The sequence below is a fragment of the Aquarana catesbeiana genome, linkage group LG06 (assembly GCF_042186555.1).
Source record: "Aquarana catesbeiana isolate 2022-GZ linkage group LG06, ASM4218655v1, whole genome shotgun sequence".
NCBI classification, from domain to species: Eukaryota; Metazoa; Chordata; class Amphibia; order Anura; family Ranidae; genus Aquarana; species Aquarana catesbeiana.
The window spans coordinates 147,364,820-147,385,815 of NC_133329.1; the positions used below are offsets into that span (position 1 = coordinate 147,364,820).

Genomic DNA, 20,996 nt, shown 5'->3' on the forward strand with positions numbered 1-20,996 from the left:
ACTGTCAAATCGCATGACAAGTTGCACCGGTTTGAACGGGGGCTAATACCTGCTGCTAGCAAAGAGAAGTGCAATTTGTTCGTCCGTCGATGTGTGCCACCTTCTGTTGGTCTGGGTTGCAATTTGCAGAGCTTATTGCCTTGCTTGCAAAGCACAATTAATGCTTTTCTTGTCCTTTCTGATCTGCAATCTAAAACGTCCTGGTGAGGGGAAAAATAAAGGAACTGGTAATTCAGTCTCCATGTCCTATGTTTTCAATGATTTTTTTTTCCTCCTACCAGATCTATTTTTTTGCAGCATAATCAAAGCATATTGTTGAAAGAGTTGTTAATATTCCGTCTGCCCTTTATCTTTTTAGGACGTATTCCTAGTTTGCTTTTCAATTGTGAGCCCAGCTTCATATGAGAATGTCCGGGAAAAGGTAAACATGTTGTTTTTTTTTTTCCTGGGGTTTTCCACACTACAGGAATGTAAGGATGTTTTATATGGTAAAGGGTACATTGTCTTAAATGGAGATAGTTTGGAACCATAGACACCAGTGTTTGGCCTGCTTGCCTGACATCTGCCCTGACCTGGGTCATTTTGTTATTCCTAAACCAATTTGTCTATAAAGACAATAAGGAAGAACACTTTGCACTTTATGGATACATATTTGCACATTAGTGCATCACAATATTGGTTTGTTTGTATGTAATATATTTATACACTTATGGTGTGTGTGTGTGTGTGTGTGTGTGTGTGTATGTATGTATGTATGTATGTATGTATGTGTATATATATATATATATATATGTATGTGTGTGTATATATATATATATATATATATATATATATATATATATATATATATATATATATATATATATATTCGTTTAACACATAGGATATATTTGTTGTCAATTGATTTATATACATATTTATTTTCACAAATTTAAAGATTTAATTTAGAGGGATTTCGGACCAGCGCTGCTTTTTCTCTGCTCTTCCATATTTTTTTAGTTCACCAAAAATTTAGTGGCTTGCGATCTGTTTCCTCATTGTGACTCAATGCATCCCATTTCCCAATTAAACCCTTGTGGCGCTGGTTTTTCTTTTTCAATAAGGAAGAAAGTTTGTTCTTTTAGTTTTAGCTGTGGGTTGGAGGAACCTTACTAGATCTTTAATTTAATTATAACTTTATTCTGTGTATATTTTGTGTATTTTTAAATAGTGGTACACAGAAGTCCAACACCACTGCCCTGACACTCCTATCATCCTTGTGGGTACAAAACTTGATTTGAGAGATGATAAAGACACAATTGCAAAACTGAAAGTGCAAAATCTTGCACCCATTACGTTTCCTCAAGGACTTACCATGGCAAAAGAAATTGGTATGTTGTGTGTTTTTGTTTTTTTGTTTTCTGTTGAAATATTTATAACGGGTGAAACAGGTTTTCCAGCATAGCAAAATAGTGGCTTGAGTTCTAAATTTCAGTCAGTCAATTTGTCACGTGACATCAGGCCAGGAACAAGATTTTATAATTCCTCCTCCTAATAAAGAACTAACAGAGCCAGCTTTTGGCTTCCTTAAGTTCAGCGTGACAGTCTTCTGTAAATATTCAGATTTCATATGTGGCATGGTGCTTTAACTAGTTTGCCTCCTCAGGCATGTCTGGTATGTGAAAACAAGCTCATGGCTGCACTTTGTTTAATTTTTATCAGTTTGCTCTGGGCTTTATTATAAAAGGGGGGGGGGCGGCTATGGAGCCACCCAATCCCTATTAACAACTGGCAGGTGCTGGCCCTAAGTGATGGTAATAAAGCCTCTTTTTGAGATGTGTTGTTTACAAGTTAAAAACAGGTTTTTTTTGCTAGAAACTTACTTAGAATCCCCAAACATTCTACATTTTTTTCTAACACCCTAGAGAATAAAATGGCGGTCGTTGCAATACCTTCCGTCACACCATATTTGTGCAGCGGTCTTACAAGCGCACTTTTTTTGGAAAAAATACACTTTTTTGAATTAAAAAATAAGATAACAGTAAAGTTAGCCCATTTTTTTTTTTTATATTGTGAAAGATAATGAGTAAATTGATACCCAACATGTCACGCTTCAAAATTGCGCCCGCTCGTGGAATGGCGACAAACTTTTACCCTCAAAAATCTCCATAGGCGACGTTTAAAAATTCTACAGGTTGCATGTTTTGAGTTACAGAGAAAATTGAGTACTGTCCGTGATACTTTTTTTATTTGCACTAACATACAATTTTTCAGGACAAGCTTTCGGGGTATGTCCCCTTCTTCAAGGTCCAAGCAGTACTGATTCACAAATTTTTAGGCAGCATGTTAAAGAAGAAGAAGAAAAAAAAAAAAAAAGAGAAAACCAAAAACATACAAATCAATGGTAATAAAGATAGCAGCAGAGTTAGTGAGATAAAACAGAGGGAGAGCTATAGAATGCAGGGGGGGATACTAGTCACAGAGGGGTCGTAAAACTTTAGCATAATGTGTAAGGAAACCAGTATCTAAATTCAGGCCGTTATTTTTCGTGTCAAAAAGAAGTATCATTCTTAGTTCAAACGTTTTCCTTTCCTGGATAGTTCTGAAATTCCCTGTAAGAACTAAAACATTGAGGTCTTATATAGTGTGGTCGGGTTGTGAGAAATGATGTCCCGCAGGTGTGCATAAACTGTCTTCTTTATGGTCTTTGATGGTATGTCTGTGCAAATTCATCCTCGCTTGCAACTTCTGTCCTGTTTCACCAACATAAGATCCTTTGCTGCACCTTTTGCATTGGATGAGGAAGAAGGCAGAAGGCAGCAGACCGGGCTCCTCCGCTATAGCAAAAGAGCAGAAGATATCTGAGGAGCCCGGCAGAAGACCCGGAGAGCGCGGAGAAGAACCGGAGAGACCCCCCAAAGAAGAAAACCCCCGAAGCCGGAAGAAGACCCCCGGAGCTGTCTAATAAATTACTTTAAAAATCTGTGTAGTGTTTTTTTTATTGACACTTTTTTCCTAGGTGAATGGGTAGGGGTACCATGTACCCCATACTCATTCACATAGGGTGGGGGGCCTGGATCTGGGGGCCCCCTTATTAAAGGGGGCTCCCGGATTCTGATAAGCCCCCCGCCCGCAGACCCCGACAACCAACGGCCAGGGTTGTCGGGAAGAGGCCCTTGTCCCCATCAACATGGGGACAAGGTGCTTTGGGGGAGGGGGGGCCGCAGGGCCCCCCCCTCCCCCAAAGCACCCACCCCCCATGTTGAGGGCATGCGGCCTGGTACAGCTCAAGAGGGGGGGGCTGCTCGCCTGTCCCCACCCCCTTTCCTGACCGACCGGGCTGCGTGCTCAGATAAGGGTCTGGTATGGACCTTGGGAGGGACCCCACGCCATTTTTTCAGCGTAGGGGTTCCTCTTAAAATCCGTACCAGACCTAAGGGCCTGGTATGCCCCTGGGGGGGAACCCACGCCGTTTTTTTATTTAAAATTGGCGTGGAGTTCCCCCTCAAGATTCATACCAAACAGTGCCAGGCATTGGCGGGGATCCGGGTCGGATCCCCGTGCTTGTCGCTCATGGGGAAGGAAAAATCATTTTTCCATTCCCGATGAGCAGCTTGGCACTGTTATCCGCAGCTGACACAGTGCACTGCGATTACCTGCGGTTATGTGCGGATAGCTGCGCTAAATCACTCCTGGACACAGGCAATTCTATTTTTTCTATCCGCACAGAACCGCATGTATCTAATTCGCAGCAAAACGCAGTGTGTGAATGGGGCCATAGGAAAGCATTGTGTGCTTTTAGCTGCGGTAGAAAATTAGAAAATCCGCAGCTAAAAGCACCATTCTATCCGTCCGTGTGAAAGGGGCCTTAACATGCTGCTTAAAAATTTGTGAATCAGTACTGCTTGGACCTTGAAGAAGGGGACATACCCCGGAAAGCTTGTCCTGAAAAATTGTATGTTAGTGCAAATAAAAAAATCACGGACAGTACTCAATTTTCTCTGTCACAATTGCACTAATACGGCTACAATCAAATTGAGTTACAGAAGAAGTCTAGGACTAGAATTATTGCTCTAGCTCTACTGACCGCAGCGATACCACACATGTGTGGCACATGTGTGGTTTGAACATCCTTTTCATATGCGGGCGCTACTCACGTATGCGTTCGCTTCTGCATGCGAGCTCGGTGGGACAGGGCGCGTTTAAAAAATTTTTTTTTCTTATTTATTTTATCTTTTATTTTTATTTTTACACTGTTTAAAAAAAAAATTGTGTCACTTTTATTTCTATTACAAGGAATGTAAACATCCCTCAGATCTCATATTTACACTAAAATGCAATAAAAAAAATATTTTGCCATTTAAAAAAATAACTAAAAAAAAATAGCCCTTTAAGAGCTATGGGCAGAAGTGAAATTTTGACGTTGCTTCCGCCCTGCATTGTTATAGAGATGGGTGGGGGCCATCTTCCCCCTCACTCATCTCTATGCCCAGCAAGGGTGAAGATCTGATCTCCTCCGCCTTTGCCGACAGCCCCGGTAAGTGGCGGGGGCACTGGAGCGCGGCGGGAGGGGGGGCCCCTCTCCCGCCACCCAGGGCTGTGTTTTGGCCTAGGCCGACTAGGCCTAGGCCTAGGGCGGCACTTTGCGGGGGGCGGCAAAAAGGGCCGCCCCCCCGCATGAGAGAAAGCCCCCCCACCCGTCTTGCTGATTCCCGGCTCCCGCTGCCACCTCCCGCATACATGCAGCGCACGGCGGCCGGCTTTCTGTAGCGGCGCCGTGGTGTATGGGCGTGCTTGTCAGAGTAGGGGGGCGTGAGATACACGCCTCCACCCTCTGACAAGCACGCCCATACACCACGGCGCCGCTACAGAAAGCCGGCCGCCGTGCGCTGCATGTATGCGGGAGGTGGCAGCGGGAGCCGGGAATCAGCAAGACGGGTGGGGGGGCTTCCTCTCATGCGGGGGGGCGCCGTGTGTCAATCGCGCCCCCATAACCAACAGGTGACAGGTGGAGCCTTAAGCTCCGCCTACCCTCCCCTGCACTGCTTTGCTGCAGTGAATCTTCTCCTCGGCCCTGGGGCTGTGAGATCAGGAGAGAGAGGAGCATGAGGGAAACCCCCAGGACAGCAGGTACAATGATTTTAAAAAGTATATCAGTGTTATGGGCACTGGCAGCATTTGATGGGCACAGTGGCAGAATTTGATGGGCACAGTGGCAGAATTTGATGGGCACAGTGGCTGCATTTGATGGCGCGGTGGCTGCGTTTGATGGGCACAGTGGCTGCGTTTGATGGGCACAGTGGCTGCGTTTGATGGGCACAGTGGCTGCGTTTGAGGGCACAGTGGCTGCGTTTGATGGGCACAGTGGCAGCATTTGATGGTGCGGTGGCTGCATTTGATGGGCACGGTGGCTGCATTTGATGGGCACAGTGGCTACGTTTGATGGCACAATGGCTACGTTTGATGGGCACAGTGGCTGCGTTTGATGGGTACAGTGGCTGCGTTTGATGGGCACAGTAGCTGCATTTGATAGCACAGTGGCAGCATTTGATGGGCACAGTGGCTGCGTTTGATAGCACAGTGGCAGCGTTTGATGGGTACAGTGGCTGCATTTGATGGGCACAGTGGCTGCATTTGATGGGCACAGTGACTGCGTTTGATGGGCACAGTGAGACCCCCCCCCCCCCCCGTGATAGCATTAAAACTCAGCAGCTAAAAATACTGTAGCTACTGACTTTTAATATTAGGACACTTACCTGTCCAGGGATTCAGCGATGTCGACACCTCAGCCGATTTTCGGATTGGCTCTCGTTTTTTGCCACTATCATTCATGGTAAGGGAAACCGACCGGTTCCCTACTGCACATGTGCGAAGCGCGTTGCACTTTCTGAATGGCCCAGTGGAGGAAGGAGGAGGGGGGGGCAAACTTCAGAGGGGACAGCGCAGTTTTCCAGAAGTGGGGAAGGGTACCTGTCAGAAACAGGTACCCGTTCCCCCCTGAAAGGTGCCAAATGAGCCTAAAGAGGAAGGGGTGTTGTTTACAGATGATAAGGTGGGTCTTAAACAGGAAGGGGTGTGGCCTCGGCAGGATGGGGTGGGTCGTATTTAAATTAGGGGGTGCATGCGTTTAGTCAGGCCTAGGGCAGCACAAAACCTAAATACACCACTGCCGCCACCGATAAAAGTGATCTTGCGGCGAATCGCCGGCCGAAGAAGAGGATACCGGGGTTATGGCAGCTAGTTGGACGTATATCGGCGTGCGGCGGTCTGTAAGTGGTTAAAGTAGAATTAAAGGCAAAACTTTTTCATTTTGGAAAGAGTAACTGTCCAGTGTGTGGGGTTTTCTTCCTCCCCTTCACTTCCTGTCCCATAGCCAAAATGGCTATCCCTCAAAAGTAAGGGAATCCCAGGGTGTTGCCAGAACAAGTGTCCCTATTGGAAAATTCCCCCATTACTGTTCTGGTGTCAACCCAAAATATGGGATTTTCATGTACTTTCACATTCAATAATAATGGTAAACAAGAATAAATAATGGTAACGGGGGCACAGACAGCAATAAAAACTGACAGGAGTCCTAATCCCCCTCAACTATCCAAAACAAAAAAAAAAACGTTTTGCCTTTAGTTACACATTAACTGCTTCCAGACCGCCCACCGCACATTTATTGTGGCAGGGTGGCACGGGCTGCGCAAAGCAACTTACCTATAAAATGTTCCTTTCTTCCGGTTATGTTTAATAGCAGAAAGTAAAAAAAAAATATTTTTTCCAAATTGTCAATCTTTTTTTGTTTATAACGCAAAAAAAAAAAAAAAAAACAGCAGAGGTGATCAAATGCCACCAAATGAAAGCTCTATTTATAGGGAAAAAAAAGGACATAAATTTTGTTTGGGTACAGCATCACACGACCGCACAATTGTCAGATAAAGCAACGCAGTGCCATATTGCAAAAAATGGCCTGGTCATAAAGGGGGTGAAACCTTCTGGGGCTGAAGTGGTTCAGTAAAACAAAATAGTGTAAAGAAAAAATATAATCTAATAAAAGAAAAATCCCCATCCCCACCTCCATGCATGAATGGCAATTGTTCCATAGACATGTGCAAAATGAAAAAAAAAAATAGTTTTGGTTTCGACTCGTTTTTTACATAAATTAGTTTAGTTAAATTTTTTTAACCCGTTTAATTCACTTTCAGAATTCGTTTTATTCATACGATTTGAATCTATTCGAATAGTTTTAGAATATTTTTAGAATTCGAATAGTTTTTGAATAGTTTTCGAATTTGAATAGTTTTCGAATTCGAATAGCTTTCCCATTTCCAAAGAGAATAAAATAGAATAGAAAATAATATAACAGAAAATAAAAGAATAGAATATAATAGTGTAAAACAGAACATAGTATTAGAATTTGAATCGTTTTCAGATTTGAATAGGTATGAATAGTTTTCAAATTTGAATAGTTTTTGAACTTGAAAAGTTTTCAAATTTGAAAAATGTTCTAAAAGTTTTCTAATTTCCAAAGAAAATAAAATAGAATAGAAAAAAAGGGATGAAATAGAAAAAAATAGAATAGAATAGAAAATAATATAACAGAAAATAAAAGAATAGAATAGAATAGAATAGAAACAAATAGAATAGAATAAAAAAGAATAGAATAAAATAGAAAGAATATAACCATCTTCTGAAATTTGAATAGAAAATAATATAATTCAAAAAACAATAGAATAGAAATTCAAATTTAAATAGAATAGAAAAGAATAAATTAGAATAAATAGAATAAATATAACCATCTTCCTATTCTAATCTATTTTCTATTTTATTCAAAACAAATTGATTCTATTAGAATTTTGGGGAATGGTTATATTCTTTCTATACTATTCTATTGTTTTTTTTTTAATTCTATGGGAATGCAGATTGCACGTTCTCCCTTATTTATAGTCAAACTTAAATTTACCAAATAAATAAAAAAGACACCATTGAGTGGCAAAATTATGGCCGTGGCACATTTATTGGTTTTGAAGAAAAATTTTCAATGAATAACAACTTCATATAAATATATTATTTATTAATCTGCAAAATATAACTTTGCTCAGCCATAAAACGACTCAAGCACCAATCTCATGAATCATGAATTGCAGTCCCTCCTTCCATAAAAGGGTGACAAACCACATAAACGTGCCTTGCAACAAGGGGTGGGGGGGGTGGGGGTTGGGGATCTCCTTCAGCTGTGACAGACCCACTGGCAGTTTATCTCAGAGCGGGGTCCTGGAAAAGTGATGCAATTGGAATTTTCCAATTGCATCACATTTTTTTTTTACATTAAGAAAGGGAGGGGCAAACGCCTGCCCATGTTGTCGTGCTCATATGCTTGTGTCCTCCTTCTCATGGGAATGCAGATTGCACTTTCTCCCTTATTTATAGTCTAACTTAAATTTACCGGATAAGTAACACAGACATCATTGAGTGTTTAAATTTTGGTTGCGGCACATTTATTGGTTTTAAATAAAAATTTTCGATGAACAATAACTTAAAACGACTCGAACACAAATCTCATGAATCATAAATACCAGTCCCCAACCACTGGACTTGCATCTTCTCCCACTCCGGCCAAGTCAATACTATAATGTAACCCTAAATTAAATATATCCAGTCCTACCTCAGATAATTGCATGCTATCTGACCTATATAAGCCACTAAATCCTCCTTCAACATCTAGGTGTCTGTATGAAAATCCGCCTATAACAGGCATGCATTTTTCCATTGACTTATTTATTCTACGTCTAAGTTTTTCCAAATTTTTAAAGTTAGGATTCCTTAACCACAAAAGTCTGGGAACAATTTCTGAAAAAATTACTCTAGTATTTGGGGACGACATGGTGAGACTGTAAATCCCTTTTCATTTTATACATGAGATCCAGGGTGTTGACTTTACCCACATTATTCTCCCCAAAGGTGGATGATTACAATATTAGGAGTTGACCAAACTTCAAACAGCCTGCAAATATTAAAAGACAACTTAGCCCAGCGGAGACCCCTGATGACTTTCCAGAATACTTGAAAATTATCATAATCCAAGGACAAATTAGTAGCAACATAGTGCAGCTCTTTTAAACACTCAGTAAATAAATGAGTGTCCTAAAATCCAAAGAACTCTTCTATCACCTGGAATTTAAAAAGAAAGGTCAGGTCTCACATTAATTTTGAAACATTGAGATCCCCATCTGCCCAGTCTTTGTATGATGGAGTCGTCAAGTCCCATTCTTGCAGCCTCTGTAGCTTTCCCCCGATACGAAAAGAATGGGACATAACTCTCAATTGTTTGTAATCCTAACCTTTTCATGTAACCTTTCAAAACAAAATTAAACTGGTACCTGGTCATAGCAGAACTATCTGCATGAATCAGAAATTGAACACCTGCCTGAGACCTAATGCGAATGTAATTCTTTACCAGGACTAATGGGCATATCATTTTATCACCACATGTATGTAGATTAATCCACTTACCTCTGCCGATCCTATCTGTCTTAGACAATGGGATAATTTAATCCCTGATTCCAAAATTTCTACATGCTGTAGCAAAAGACCAGCATGAGCTAATTTATTATTTGGAAGCAGTTCTGAGATTCGTAATGCTCCAAAAAACGCTAAAACAAATGCTACCTTAAATAGCTCAGATTCGAAATCTGAGAAACAAACTTCTGAAGTAATCATACAAATCTTTCCCAATAACTCAATTGAAATAGGTCTCCTATTATCAGCAGTATAATGGTGTTTCCTGTAACCTTTCAGAGCTTATTATTTATTATTATTATTATTATTATTATACAGGATTTATATAGCGCCAACAGTTTGCACAGCGCTTTACAACATGAGGGAAGACAGTACAATTACAATACAAATCAATACAGGAGGGATCAGAGGACCCTGCTTGTTACAGCTTACAATCTAGAAGGGAGGGTCAAGTGGAAACAAAAGGTAATAAATGTGGGGGATGAGTTGATGGAAAAAAAATGAAAATACAGTGGTTGGGTGTGGGTAGGGTAGGCTTCTCTGAAGAGAAGGGTTTTCAGGGATCATCTAAAAGCTAATAAAGTAGGAGATAAGCGGACAGATTGAGGTAGGGCATTCCATAGGATTGGAGAGGCTTTGGAAAAGTCCTGGAGGCGAGCATGGGAGGAAGTGACAAGGGAGCTAGAAAGCAGGGGGTCTTGAGAGGAACGAAGAGAACGAGTAGGTTGGTATTTAGAGACTAAGCTAGTGATGTAGCTGGGGGCGAAATTGTGGATGGCTTTGTACGTAGTTGTTAGAATTTTGAATTTAATTCTTTGGCCGAGCGGAAGCCAGTGGAGGGATTGACAGAGAGGAGTGGCAGACACAGGGCGATTGGTAAGATGGATGAGTCTGGCAGCGGCATTCATGATAGATTGAAGAGATGATAGACTATGTAGAGGTAAGCCAATGAGAAGGAAGTTGCAGTAGTCGAGGCGAGAGATGACCAGCGAGTGAATTAAGAGCTTTGTTGTGCCATTGGTTAGAAAGGGGCGTATTTTGGAGATGTTGCGGATGTTGAGGCGGCAGGATTTGGACAGTGATTGGATGTGTTGCTTGAAGGAGAGTTCAGAGTCCAGGACCTTGGCATGTGGGGTTGGGCTTATAGTTGTGCCATCGATTTTGTCAGAGAGATCAGGGGAAGGGGCATATGGGGGAGGAAAAATTATAATTTTATATATATATATATATTATTTTGGATAGATTAAGTTTGAGGAAGTGGTGTGACATCCAGACTGATATATCTGATACTAAATTAGTGATATGTGAGGAGACAGAGGGAGTGAGCTGAGGGGTAGAGAGATAGATTTGGGTGTCATCAGCGTAGAGGTGGTATTGGAAGCCATGGGAGGCTATCAGTTGACCCAGGGAGGTGGTGTAGAGTGAAAATAGGAGAGGTCCAAGAACAGAACCCTGGGGGACCCCAACAGAGAAAGGAAGAGGAGAGGAGGAAGTAGAGTTGTAAGAAACGCTAAAGGTGCGGTTGGATAAGTAGGAAGAGAACCAGCAAAGTGTACAGTCACGGAGACCAAATTATTGTACAGAGAAAAAAGATATACAACTAGGCACACCTTGCAGTTTTAGAAAAAATTATACTCCTGCTAGCGTTTTAGCAATATGGCTGTAAGACACTTCTTTATGCATTAAGGAACATAAGAATGCTAATATTAACTGTTCTGAAGGAGAATCAAAACGGAAATTACAATCTCCAGCAAAATTGACCCATTTGTTTCATGCAGCAGAGTATTCTGCCCATGTGATATTTGCGACTGACTTTTTTATATAGTCTGTAATGGTTTCTAGATTAAATCCCAAAGGTTCTCAGGGCATGTTATCACCTCAAAGTTGGCATTGGGTAGTAACTGAGGGAATCTTGAAATCGAGATAGAGTGTCCACTATTTGATTCTCCTTTCCTGGCAGATGTTTAGCTTTTAACCATATGTTGTGATGTAAACATAGGAATACCAAATGTCTAAGTCATTTGATCACTAATAGAGATTTTGATGATAATCAATTCACAATACAATACACCTTTATTATCAGTTTGTATTAGAATCCTTTTATTGGCAAATTGTTTACCCCAAATTTCAAGGGCAATTACTAACCGAAATAACTCTAAAAGAACTATGTTCTTTGTAGTGTTTAATTTTACCCATCTAGAAGGCCATTTACTGCAGCACCAATACGTCTTCCATACTGCCGAGAAGCCACAAGACCCCGCCACATCTGTAAAAAAACTCAAAATCTGCAGAAAATATGAAATTATCTTGGAAAAAAGATCGACCATTGTAGCTGTCAAAAAAGTTTAACCACACTACTAGATCTTCTTTTAGCTGAGAAGTTAGCCTAACATGTGAAAACGGGGATTTGATGCCTGAGATGGCCAGATAAAGTTGACGTGAAAAGGCCCTACCTATGGGCATTATGCAAGACGCAAAGACTAATAAACCTAATAACGACTGTAGTTACTTTAATAAAACTCTCTTTTTTTTTTTTTTTTTTAAACCCAGGTATTATAAATTTTGATCTATTTTGTCCAAAGGTAATCTAAATTCTAAATTTACTGTGTCAATATTAATGCCTAAAAAATGTATTGAAGATGTGGGAAGCACTGTTTTTTCAGCTGCTAATGGAATACCAAAGTATTCAGCAATCTTACCAAAAAGCTGAAGCATGAAATAACAGATAGGAGAGTCTGCAGGACCTATGAATAGGAAGTCATCCAGATAATGTAGGGTTCCTTCATATCCAGACTTAAATGTTACCACCCATTCCAAAAACGTGGCAAATTTTTCAAAATAGGCGCAAGATAGTGAGCAGCCCATAGGTAGGCACATATCATAATAAAAGTTATTTTCAAAATGAATACCTAACGAATTATATGCCTCTGGAGCTATTAGTAATTAATCTTGGCTAACAAAGCTGCCCTACCGAATTTTCTGATTTTAAAGACTGCCTCTGCAAATGTGCAGTATGAGACTGAGGACAAACTTTCTTCAATCTCATCATTTAAAGATGCCCCCTCTGGGTATGACAGGTGATGTATAAGCCTGTACGAGTTGTGTTCCTTTTTTTGGATAATACCTAATGGCAAGATTCTAAAGTTGATAAATGGAGGATTTTTAAAAGGACCAGCCATACGGCCTTTCGATACCTCTTTATTTAACTTTTCTTTTACAATATGATGGAATAGATTAACAGACTTTAGATTTTCAACCATATTACAGCCATTACCACTGAGGTGTCCGTTTATGAAGCAGTGAAATCTATTCACTGCTTCGTTCTCCGGCATTCACAGTGAAGATCTTTCTCCTCTGTGTGCCTGTTTATGAAGCTTTGTAGATCGCTTCACCTTTGGAGGAGTGAAGAGATCTACAAATGCTTCAAACAGTGGAGAACGGCCCCTGATACTGGAATCTCGTGAGACTTTACGAGATTACAGCACCAGAAATACAGAGATGTCAGTTTATTAAGCGGTGATAAATTATCACCGCTCAATACACGGACGATTAATGTTAATAAAATAATGAGTCCCCCTACATTATATACATATGTATACACACACACACATTATATATACATGTATATACACACACATTATATATATATACATATACACATTATATGTATATATATGTATACACATAAATATGACAGGGGGACATGGTTACAGTGTTGGGGGTCTGAACGAGGCATAAGGAAGTTAAAAATCTTCCTCCTTCCCCCTCAGATCCCCCCAGATTTCCTCTTCACTCCCCAATTCACCACCTCTGAGCTGGTGAACCTGGGAGTGTGAATTCTGACTCAGATCGCCAGTGAAGCGGTGAGATCACCGCTTCATAAACTGGCCGTTACTGTCATTCAATGAGGATTCTCTGTGTGTAGAGATAATCGACGGGAGAACAAGTTCAAACATGTTCTCCCCCGATTATCACTGTTTCATAAACTGTTTATGGACTGTGATCAGCGGTGATCCTCGGGATCACCGCTGATCACTGCTTCATAAACGGACACCTGAATATGGGCAATGGGAAACCATGTGAAAATCCATTAACTAAAATTTTGGCTGTCTCCTAGTCTGGATAAATTTCCAACCATTGAAGCATTCTTGCTAATCTCTCTGGTGTGCGATTTTTTTTTTCAGTATGTTCTCCCTGTCCTTGAAAATAACCCCTTTTGAAACACTTAACTAATGGGTGTGTACATGAACATTGTGAACATTCATGCCTATATTTACAGGCATTACCCCATCTGCATTGTGTTTGGTTAAATGCATAGCAGAAACCTTTTTTGTATGGCGATATAAAAGACGTGGGTGCTGGCTTAGAAAATGTAGATTTTTGTGGCAATATAAAATTAAGCCATAGCCCTGCGTCTTTCATACCCCACTTTAAAGATGGATAAATAGACAGTTTTGTCTGAATAATTCATCGTATTTATACCATCCTAATCCTCGAAATTCTTGTTTGCCTCCAATACATGTTCCAGGTGCTGAAAAAGTCCACAACAGAGTTCTGGGTGTTTTTCACCCAGAACGCTTGCATAAATTGTGAATGACTGAAGCAAGTTATGAAATGTTCTCGCCACTGGTCTCCACCTATCATCTTCATCTTTTTTTCTTCAAGTTTTCTTTCACATTTTGTTATGAAATCTTTGGAAGATGGCAATAGTGACAATATGTCTATAAACTCACCCTATATAAAAACAAAAAAACAATCAGCGCAAACACAGTAATAAAAACGTGAAGACTGCAAGGTGAACACTACAGGCAATCACATATACCTAGCGGATATACAATATAAATACAGGTAAGTGCAGCACATAAAACTAAATGAAAGAAAAAAGAAAAAGAAATAGTCCAATCCAGATGGGAACTCCAATCACCGGACAGAAGGAATGACAGGATCCCTCGTGAAGAAAATGGGAAAGTCCTTCTGATGTAAAGTGACAATATCCTTCACCAAATAAGCCCAGACACGCTTACCAGAGATGGTGGACCTCCCTACTACAGAAGGTCAAAAGCGCGTGTATCCCCACAGGGATGTTGCAAACCTCCCATAAGGCTTGAGCGGTCCTCAGGAGTAGCCCTATTGGCCATCAGTGTGGATGTTCAGCAGTCTTATCACACTAAATTACTGATCTCCTATCTTCTTTATTATGCAAAAAAAAGAATTCTTGATGAAGTGGACCTCGGCAGCTACACCTGGGGTGTCTTCCTGGGAGGCCATGGTGGATGCAGCCCTTCCTATGTACAAATTAACCTATATTAACCGTGGCTGCTCCTTAAAGTATGATAATGTATGATCTCCCAGGACCTCAGCTTAGAGAAGCATCTCTGCAGTTTCAGTTGTGGGTTTGGATATTATGGGCTGAGTGCTGGGTTTGTGTTTCCTTGGCTCCCCCTCTCTCTCCTTCCACTCCATGTACCCTGCCTCTCTTGTCTTCTCTCCCCCCCCTTGGCACCAGTTTCCCAAGGATTGGACATTTATTATGCTTGTTACTACTTTGGTATGTTAAACTGTGGTTGAATTGACATAGGTAGCTCCCACTGTGCTTCCCTTGTTGGGCTGTTTTACTTCCTGTTGTAATTGTTCTTTGGATCTGTATGGCAATTAAACCATGTCACTTTGTTGTGTTTGTATACTGTAAAAAACGCTTTTGACTGCAATCAAGCACTCAACTTCCATATTTTTATTCCACAGTGCCCCTTCTTTCATTAAAGAATAATTATAATCAAGTATTTTCAAAATCACCTAGACATTTTGGATAGCAAATTATTTTGCATTGTAATGTAAAATCAGTATTAAAGCCCACAGAAAGTTAGAGGCCCTGGCATCCAGTAAGCATTATGTGCTTTTTACTGTCTTTTTTTGTTTTCTGGGGTGTTTGTATCCAAGAGCCTAGTGAACTCTAAAACACATGTAGCGCCCTGCTCCTTTTGACCAGGAGCTCGCAAGTAAATTTAGTTTTTGGCTGAGCTGTAATCAGCTCAGATTGAATGTATATAGTTTACTGGATCTGTTCTGGAATTGACTTGGTTGTGCAGTTCCCACTGTTGCCAGTAGGTGTCACTGGTACCATGGAACAGTGTGCGAATAACAACTTAGTGAAACTTTAATGAATATTCTTCTTTCAGAAACAGCCCAGTGGGAGGTTCTTGCTGCTGTGCAATCTGGGGGAGAGTATTTATGGGACAGATGCCATGTGCTACGGATCAGTTCTTACCTCGTGGCCCTCCAGGCTGGAGGGCTACGTCACTGCAGCTGTGCAAGTAGGCCCAGAAGCCTGTCCGGGGCCTACTACCGCAGAGGTGGTCCTTAGGCTGTCTTGCCTGCTAGGAAGAAGCTAAGCCAAGCTGAGGAGATCCAGGGGAGGACCCTTGCTGGAGAGAGCCAGTATGAAGGCTGGTCTCTCAGAAGGGCCTGGTGACTTACTTGGAGGACGCACCTATCTCTAACCTATCCTTACAGTACTGTCGGGTCAACTTAAAGGTTCTGGTACTGTGAAGAAGCTGTCCTACATTTAAACTACCCTTACAGTATCGCCGAGTCGGCTTAAAGGTTCTGGTACTGGAAGCTGTTCTACAATTCAATCAAGGTAACTAACTGTCTGGCTGCTAAGTTTGTGAGAGAGACTTATCCAGGCGTATGCTGGCTGCGAAGCTTGTGAGAGAGGCTTGTCCAGACATCTTGCAGCTTGCTAGATCTGTGTCAGAGATCTACCCAGCCATACAAGATTTACAGAGAGAAAACTGTGTTTTGTCCTCTATTCTGAAGAGTCTGTAAGTGATCTGCTGCAAAAAGGTATCTGCAACTCCCCTTCAACCTCTTTACTGCTACTTCTTTCAAGTTCTCTTGTAATAAAGCATTGGGAAAAGAACTAAAGTGACTGGTGCATACATTGGTGGGCGCAAGGCCCAATATAGACTCTAAGTTCCTGATGTGGGGAAACTACAGGTAAGGGGTGACGTCAACAACCCAATTTAAATCAGCAGCTCCTTTGGGGGTCAGTGCTACACACATTTTACAGGTTTCTAATTCCACAAAAAGCAAACATAAGTCAGAACTGAAATCCTATAAAATTTTATCTTTCTCTGTAAACCAGTGGTTCTCAACCTGGGGGTTGGGACCTCCTTGGGGGTCAAATGATGGTTTGCCAGAGGTCACTGAATTCCTGGGCTGTTTCTGAAGCCAGCCCCGCTCTCCCAGCCTTTTTGTGGCCACCCAGCAGGGCTGTCCCTGAAGCCTGTGGCCGCCCAGCTGGGCTGTTCCTGGAGCCCACAGCCGCCCACTTAGCCTCTTTGCAGCCGTCCATTTAGTTCACGGCATGGCTGGGGGACAGAGACTAGAGGTCAGCTGACTGGTGAGGAATATGAAGTGGGAGGGGCTGGAGGAGGCCTTATCTCCTGATTTCGGCATAGGTGTCACTGCTGCGAGACACCACAAAGTCTGAGACACAGTGAAGCCGGAGACACAGTGAGTAACATCAAGGCCTCATGCACACTGGACGTTTTTTGATGTTTTTACAGCAGCTGTTTTTGGCTGTAGATGTTTTTTTCTACAGTCATTAAACTCTCCATCATGTTATCCTATGTGTCCATGCACACATAGGCTGTTATCAGCAGTTTTGGACAGTGGCGTTTTTGAGCAGTAACAAAACCACAAAACTAGTGAGTTCTGAGAGACGTTTTTCAGCTAAAAATGCTCCAACGCTGATAAACACTGTTAAACGTCGGTAAACGCTCAAAAACGTCGCTCACCAAGGTTTTTTAATGTTTTTGATCCATTGAAAAAAGAAAAAAAAAAGTTTTTTTCTTTAAAAAAAACCCGCTAAAACCTTAACGCGGAAAAACGCTAAGAACTTTGAAAAAAGTTGAAAAACTCACTGCAAAGCTACTGACATTTTTATAACGTTATTTTAACGTCCAGTGTGCATGAGGCCTAAAAGTACCCACTACAGTTCTCAGATCAGCAGATGACCTTGATCAAGAGCACCTAAGTTGGCTGATCAGAACTCCCCCCAGCACTGCCACTCTTCCCATTTCCCCCACCCCCACCAAGGAGTAAGAGAAGTAATAAAAATAGAGAATACATGGAAGGGAGAGGAAAAGAGGGGGAGGAACAAAGAAAAAGATAGAGAAATAATAAGAGAAAGAACAAGAAAGATGGCTAGAGAGAGGGATGGGGGAAAAAAACAGGAAATTAGGCTACAGAGAGATAAAAGGGAAAGAAAGGAGAACAAAGAGAGAGTGGTACATCCTAAAATGTACCATAAGGGGTTTTAATACTGTACGAGTGGAAGGGACTCAGGGAGCGCTAAATGTTCGTGGGTTAGGGGCGCAAACTACTTGTCTTGCCTTGGGTGCTGACAACCCATGCTACGAAAATAATTTTACTGTTAGGAGTCCCCACAACTTGAGGAATTTTATCAAGTGGTCACGGCACTAGTAGGTTGAGAACCACTGCTGTAAACGGACAAAGTACAGTAACAAACTGTTCAAAAGAAATGAGTCATAGGCTGTGTATTGATGTGTTTACCACGGCAAAGTAGATTCTGTATTATGGAATGTTACCAGCTGCCATTCACCTGACTTCTGTTCTGTTGTCCTGTTCCAGAATCTGAAATGTCCCTTCTTTAAGTCTTTAGGTTCAATATTCTAACCACTTGACTCCTGAGCCAATTTTGACACTTCTCACATAAAAATCATAATTTTTGGTTGAAAATCCCTAGAAACCCCAAACATTATATATTTGTTTGAAACGGAGACCCTGGAGATTAAAATGGTGGTTGTGCAGCCATTTAAAACGCCAATATAGACAAATTAGTGCACACAAACGCAACACAATACCCAATTTTAGTTAAATATAAAAGATGGTGTTGTGCCAAGTAAAAAGATACCTAACATGTCATGCTTTAAAACTGTGCCACTTGTGCAATGGCAACAAACTACAGTACCAATAAAAAAAAAAAAAAATAATCTCCATAGATGTCTCTTTAAAAGCCTTTACATGTTACCACTTTAGATTTGAACAGGAGCTCTGCCACTAGAATTATTGCTCTGTGTGACATCTGCAACGGTAGCTCTCACGTGCGTTCTCCGTTTATATATGCGTGCAGGGCTTACATATTCGCATTTGCTGTGAGCATGAGGGGACAGGGGCACTTTAGATTTTTTGTATTTCTTCAAAACTTGTTTTTTTTTTAACCCCAGATCTCTCCTCTGCCATCCAAGATTAGTTTGATTAGATGCATTACAATCCGGTACCGATAGTGATGAAATCCTTATCGCTTCAGGTTTCTTACATTGCAGAGTGGAGGTGGGTACGGATGTACCTTCCTTCCCTCTCAGTTCACCACTACACCAAACGGCCACAGATTTCTGCAGCTGAATAGATTAATAGTGTTTTAAATGAATAGGTTAATATTTTCTCTGGTAAATTTTTGGATGTCATCTTTTTGGTGAACAAACACAGTTTTAGACTTTGTCATTAGCAAGGCCAAAGTTTATTTTTCTTTCAGGTGTCAATAGAATGAGGAAGTTCATTTTACAGTTATTGACATCTGTAATGGCTTTGCCATAGCTCAAAGGGATTTGTCAATATTACCTTTTACCTTGGATTTAAATTACCAAATGGGAAATCCCCAGAGAGAGGAAACAATTGTCTTACTTTGGCTTTCTCCTGACAGGTGCCAGGAAATACTTAGAATGTTCAGCACTTACGCAAAGAGGACTGAAGACTGTGTTCGATGGAGCAATAAGAGTTGCTCTCTGCCCACCACCAGTGAAGAAGAGAAAGAGAACGTGTTTGATTTTGTAATCCTTGCGCTCCTTCACCTACCCCAGTCCCAGACTCGAAAAAGCCAACCCCCAGTCATATTTGTAAGAATCTATTATCTGCCTATAAAATCTTAAATATAAAATGTGACACATCTTTTTCAGACTCTACTAAAACCCTTTCCTGAATGATAGATCAGTCTACTTAGCCTTATTTTTCTGAAAACGGTTTCTCCTTTTTGCTTGAACTAATGAAGTGAAGTGCTCTTGACTACCAGCCCTAAGATGTGTCATAAATGCAGTAGAAACGGTTGCTGTTATTGAGTAGTTAATTTCAGGTAATCCCCATGCCTTCTTTTCATATTGGCAGTTTGGTTCCCTTCTGGGACAGCCAAACACTTGGGTAACATATGTCATTGGTTGATGTACAAAATTGTTCTGATTTCTGAATTCCAGGCTACATAGTAGTGCTGTTTTATGATCAACCACTATATATGTGCCTGTCTAAAGAGAAAAGGGTTGGGGATAGTGCCCTATAGGTCACAACCATCATTCCCACAGATTCTGATATGCACAGGCTTTCTATGTTGCCTTGCTCGTAGAATATCTTGAATTTTAATATCTTTCTAAATATTGTAGATTGAAAATTTTTTAGTTTATAGGAAACTTATTCCTAATACTTTTCCTTATGTTATTTTGTTTATAAAGGTGTGCGTTTCATGACTTTTCCTGTAACACTAGGTGTACAAATCATGTGAACCTGCTATACACAGTAATCCTTTTTATGTTCTTTCCTATTATTTCTTTGTTTTGTTTTTTTCCTAGTCTATGTAATCATACTTTATAAGATTAGTAGCTAATTCATACTGTCATCTTGACACCCCCTCCCCAGTGAAACTATCATTTTTTTCTTCTATTGGTTCTGTCCCATAGAGATTGTGAGTTCTTAATTTTAGAGCGAGTATTAATGATGCACACCCCTAACTAAACACTATGAGACATGACACATGATTCAGCCTTTCTACTAAGAACAAATTCAAAGTGCATGTGAGAATGTTGGAAAAAATTGTGAACAGTGTTTTTACATTGATCTTTTGCTAATGCAGTTTAGCGTTTTACGTGCATGTTTGAATTAATAAATCCTTAAACTACAAAAAGCTGTATCTTTATTATTATTTTTTTCAACTGTAAGGACTCATTAACACTGGCACTGTCAAACCCGCATTAATATGTGTTTGGAAGGTATTTCGAAATGCATGTAATGATTTTTTAATGGTGCCATTCATACTGTGCGTTTTACTTGCAGTCAGGTTAGCTGCATATGTAGAGAAAATAGAATTCTTTGGGATGGATTTACTAAAGGCAACTAGACCGTGCACTTTGTAATTGCAGTTGCACTCTTTTTCCCATGAGCTTAGTAAAGCTCTGCCGATTTCCATCATCCAATCATGTGCCAAAAAAAGTCGTTTTTTTTTTTCTCCCTTGCACCTTATTGGGTATCCTTTACAAAGTGAAGCTTTACCATGTCCACTAAGCTCTGGGGAGAATAAGTGCAACTGCACTTGCAAGGTGCACAGTCTATTTGCCCTTAGTAAATCTATCCCTGTGGATCCAGGATCTGATTACACTTGTCTGTAAACCTGGAACATTTAAAAGGAGGAAAAAGTGATCTGGAAGTCCTAAAAGTTTATACTTCCC

At 40.8% G+C, this 20,996-nt stretch overlaps 1 protein-coding gene across 1 annotated transcript in view; it reads left to right on the plus strand.

Annotated features, from left to right (window-relative positions):
* The window catches only part of LOC141101734 (ras-related C3 botulinum toxin substrate 1-like), a 54,415-nt gene extending 33,960 nt beyond the window's left edge, over positions 1-20,455 (plus strand). Inside the window, exons 4-6 of the mRNA XM_073591029.1 lie at positions 359-421; positions 1,211-1,370; positions 19,211-20,455. Coding sequence (XP_073447130.1) covers positions 359-421; positions 1,211-1,370; positions 19,211-19,341 — 354 coding nt within the window. The 3' untranslated portion in view covers positions 19,342-20,455. The remainder of the gene's footprint in view (positions 1-358; positions 422-1,210; positions 1,371-19,210) is intronic.
* The last annotated feature ends 541 nt before the right edge of the window (positions 20,456-20,996 follow it).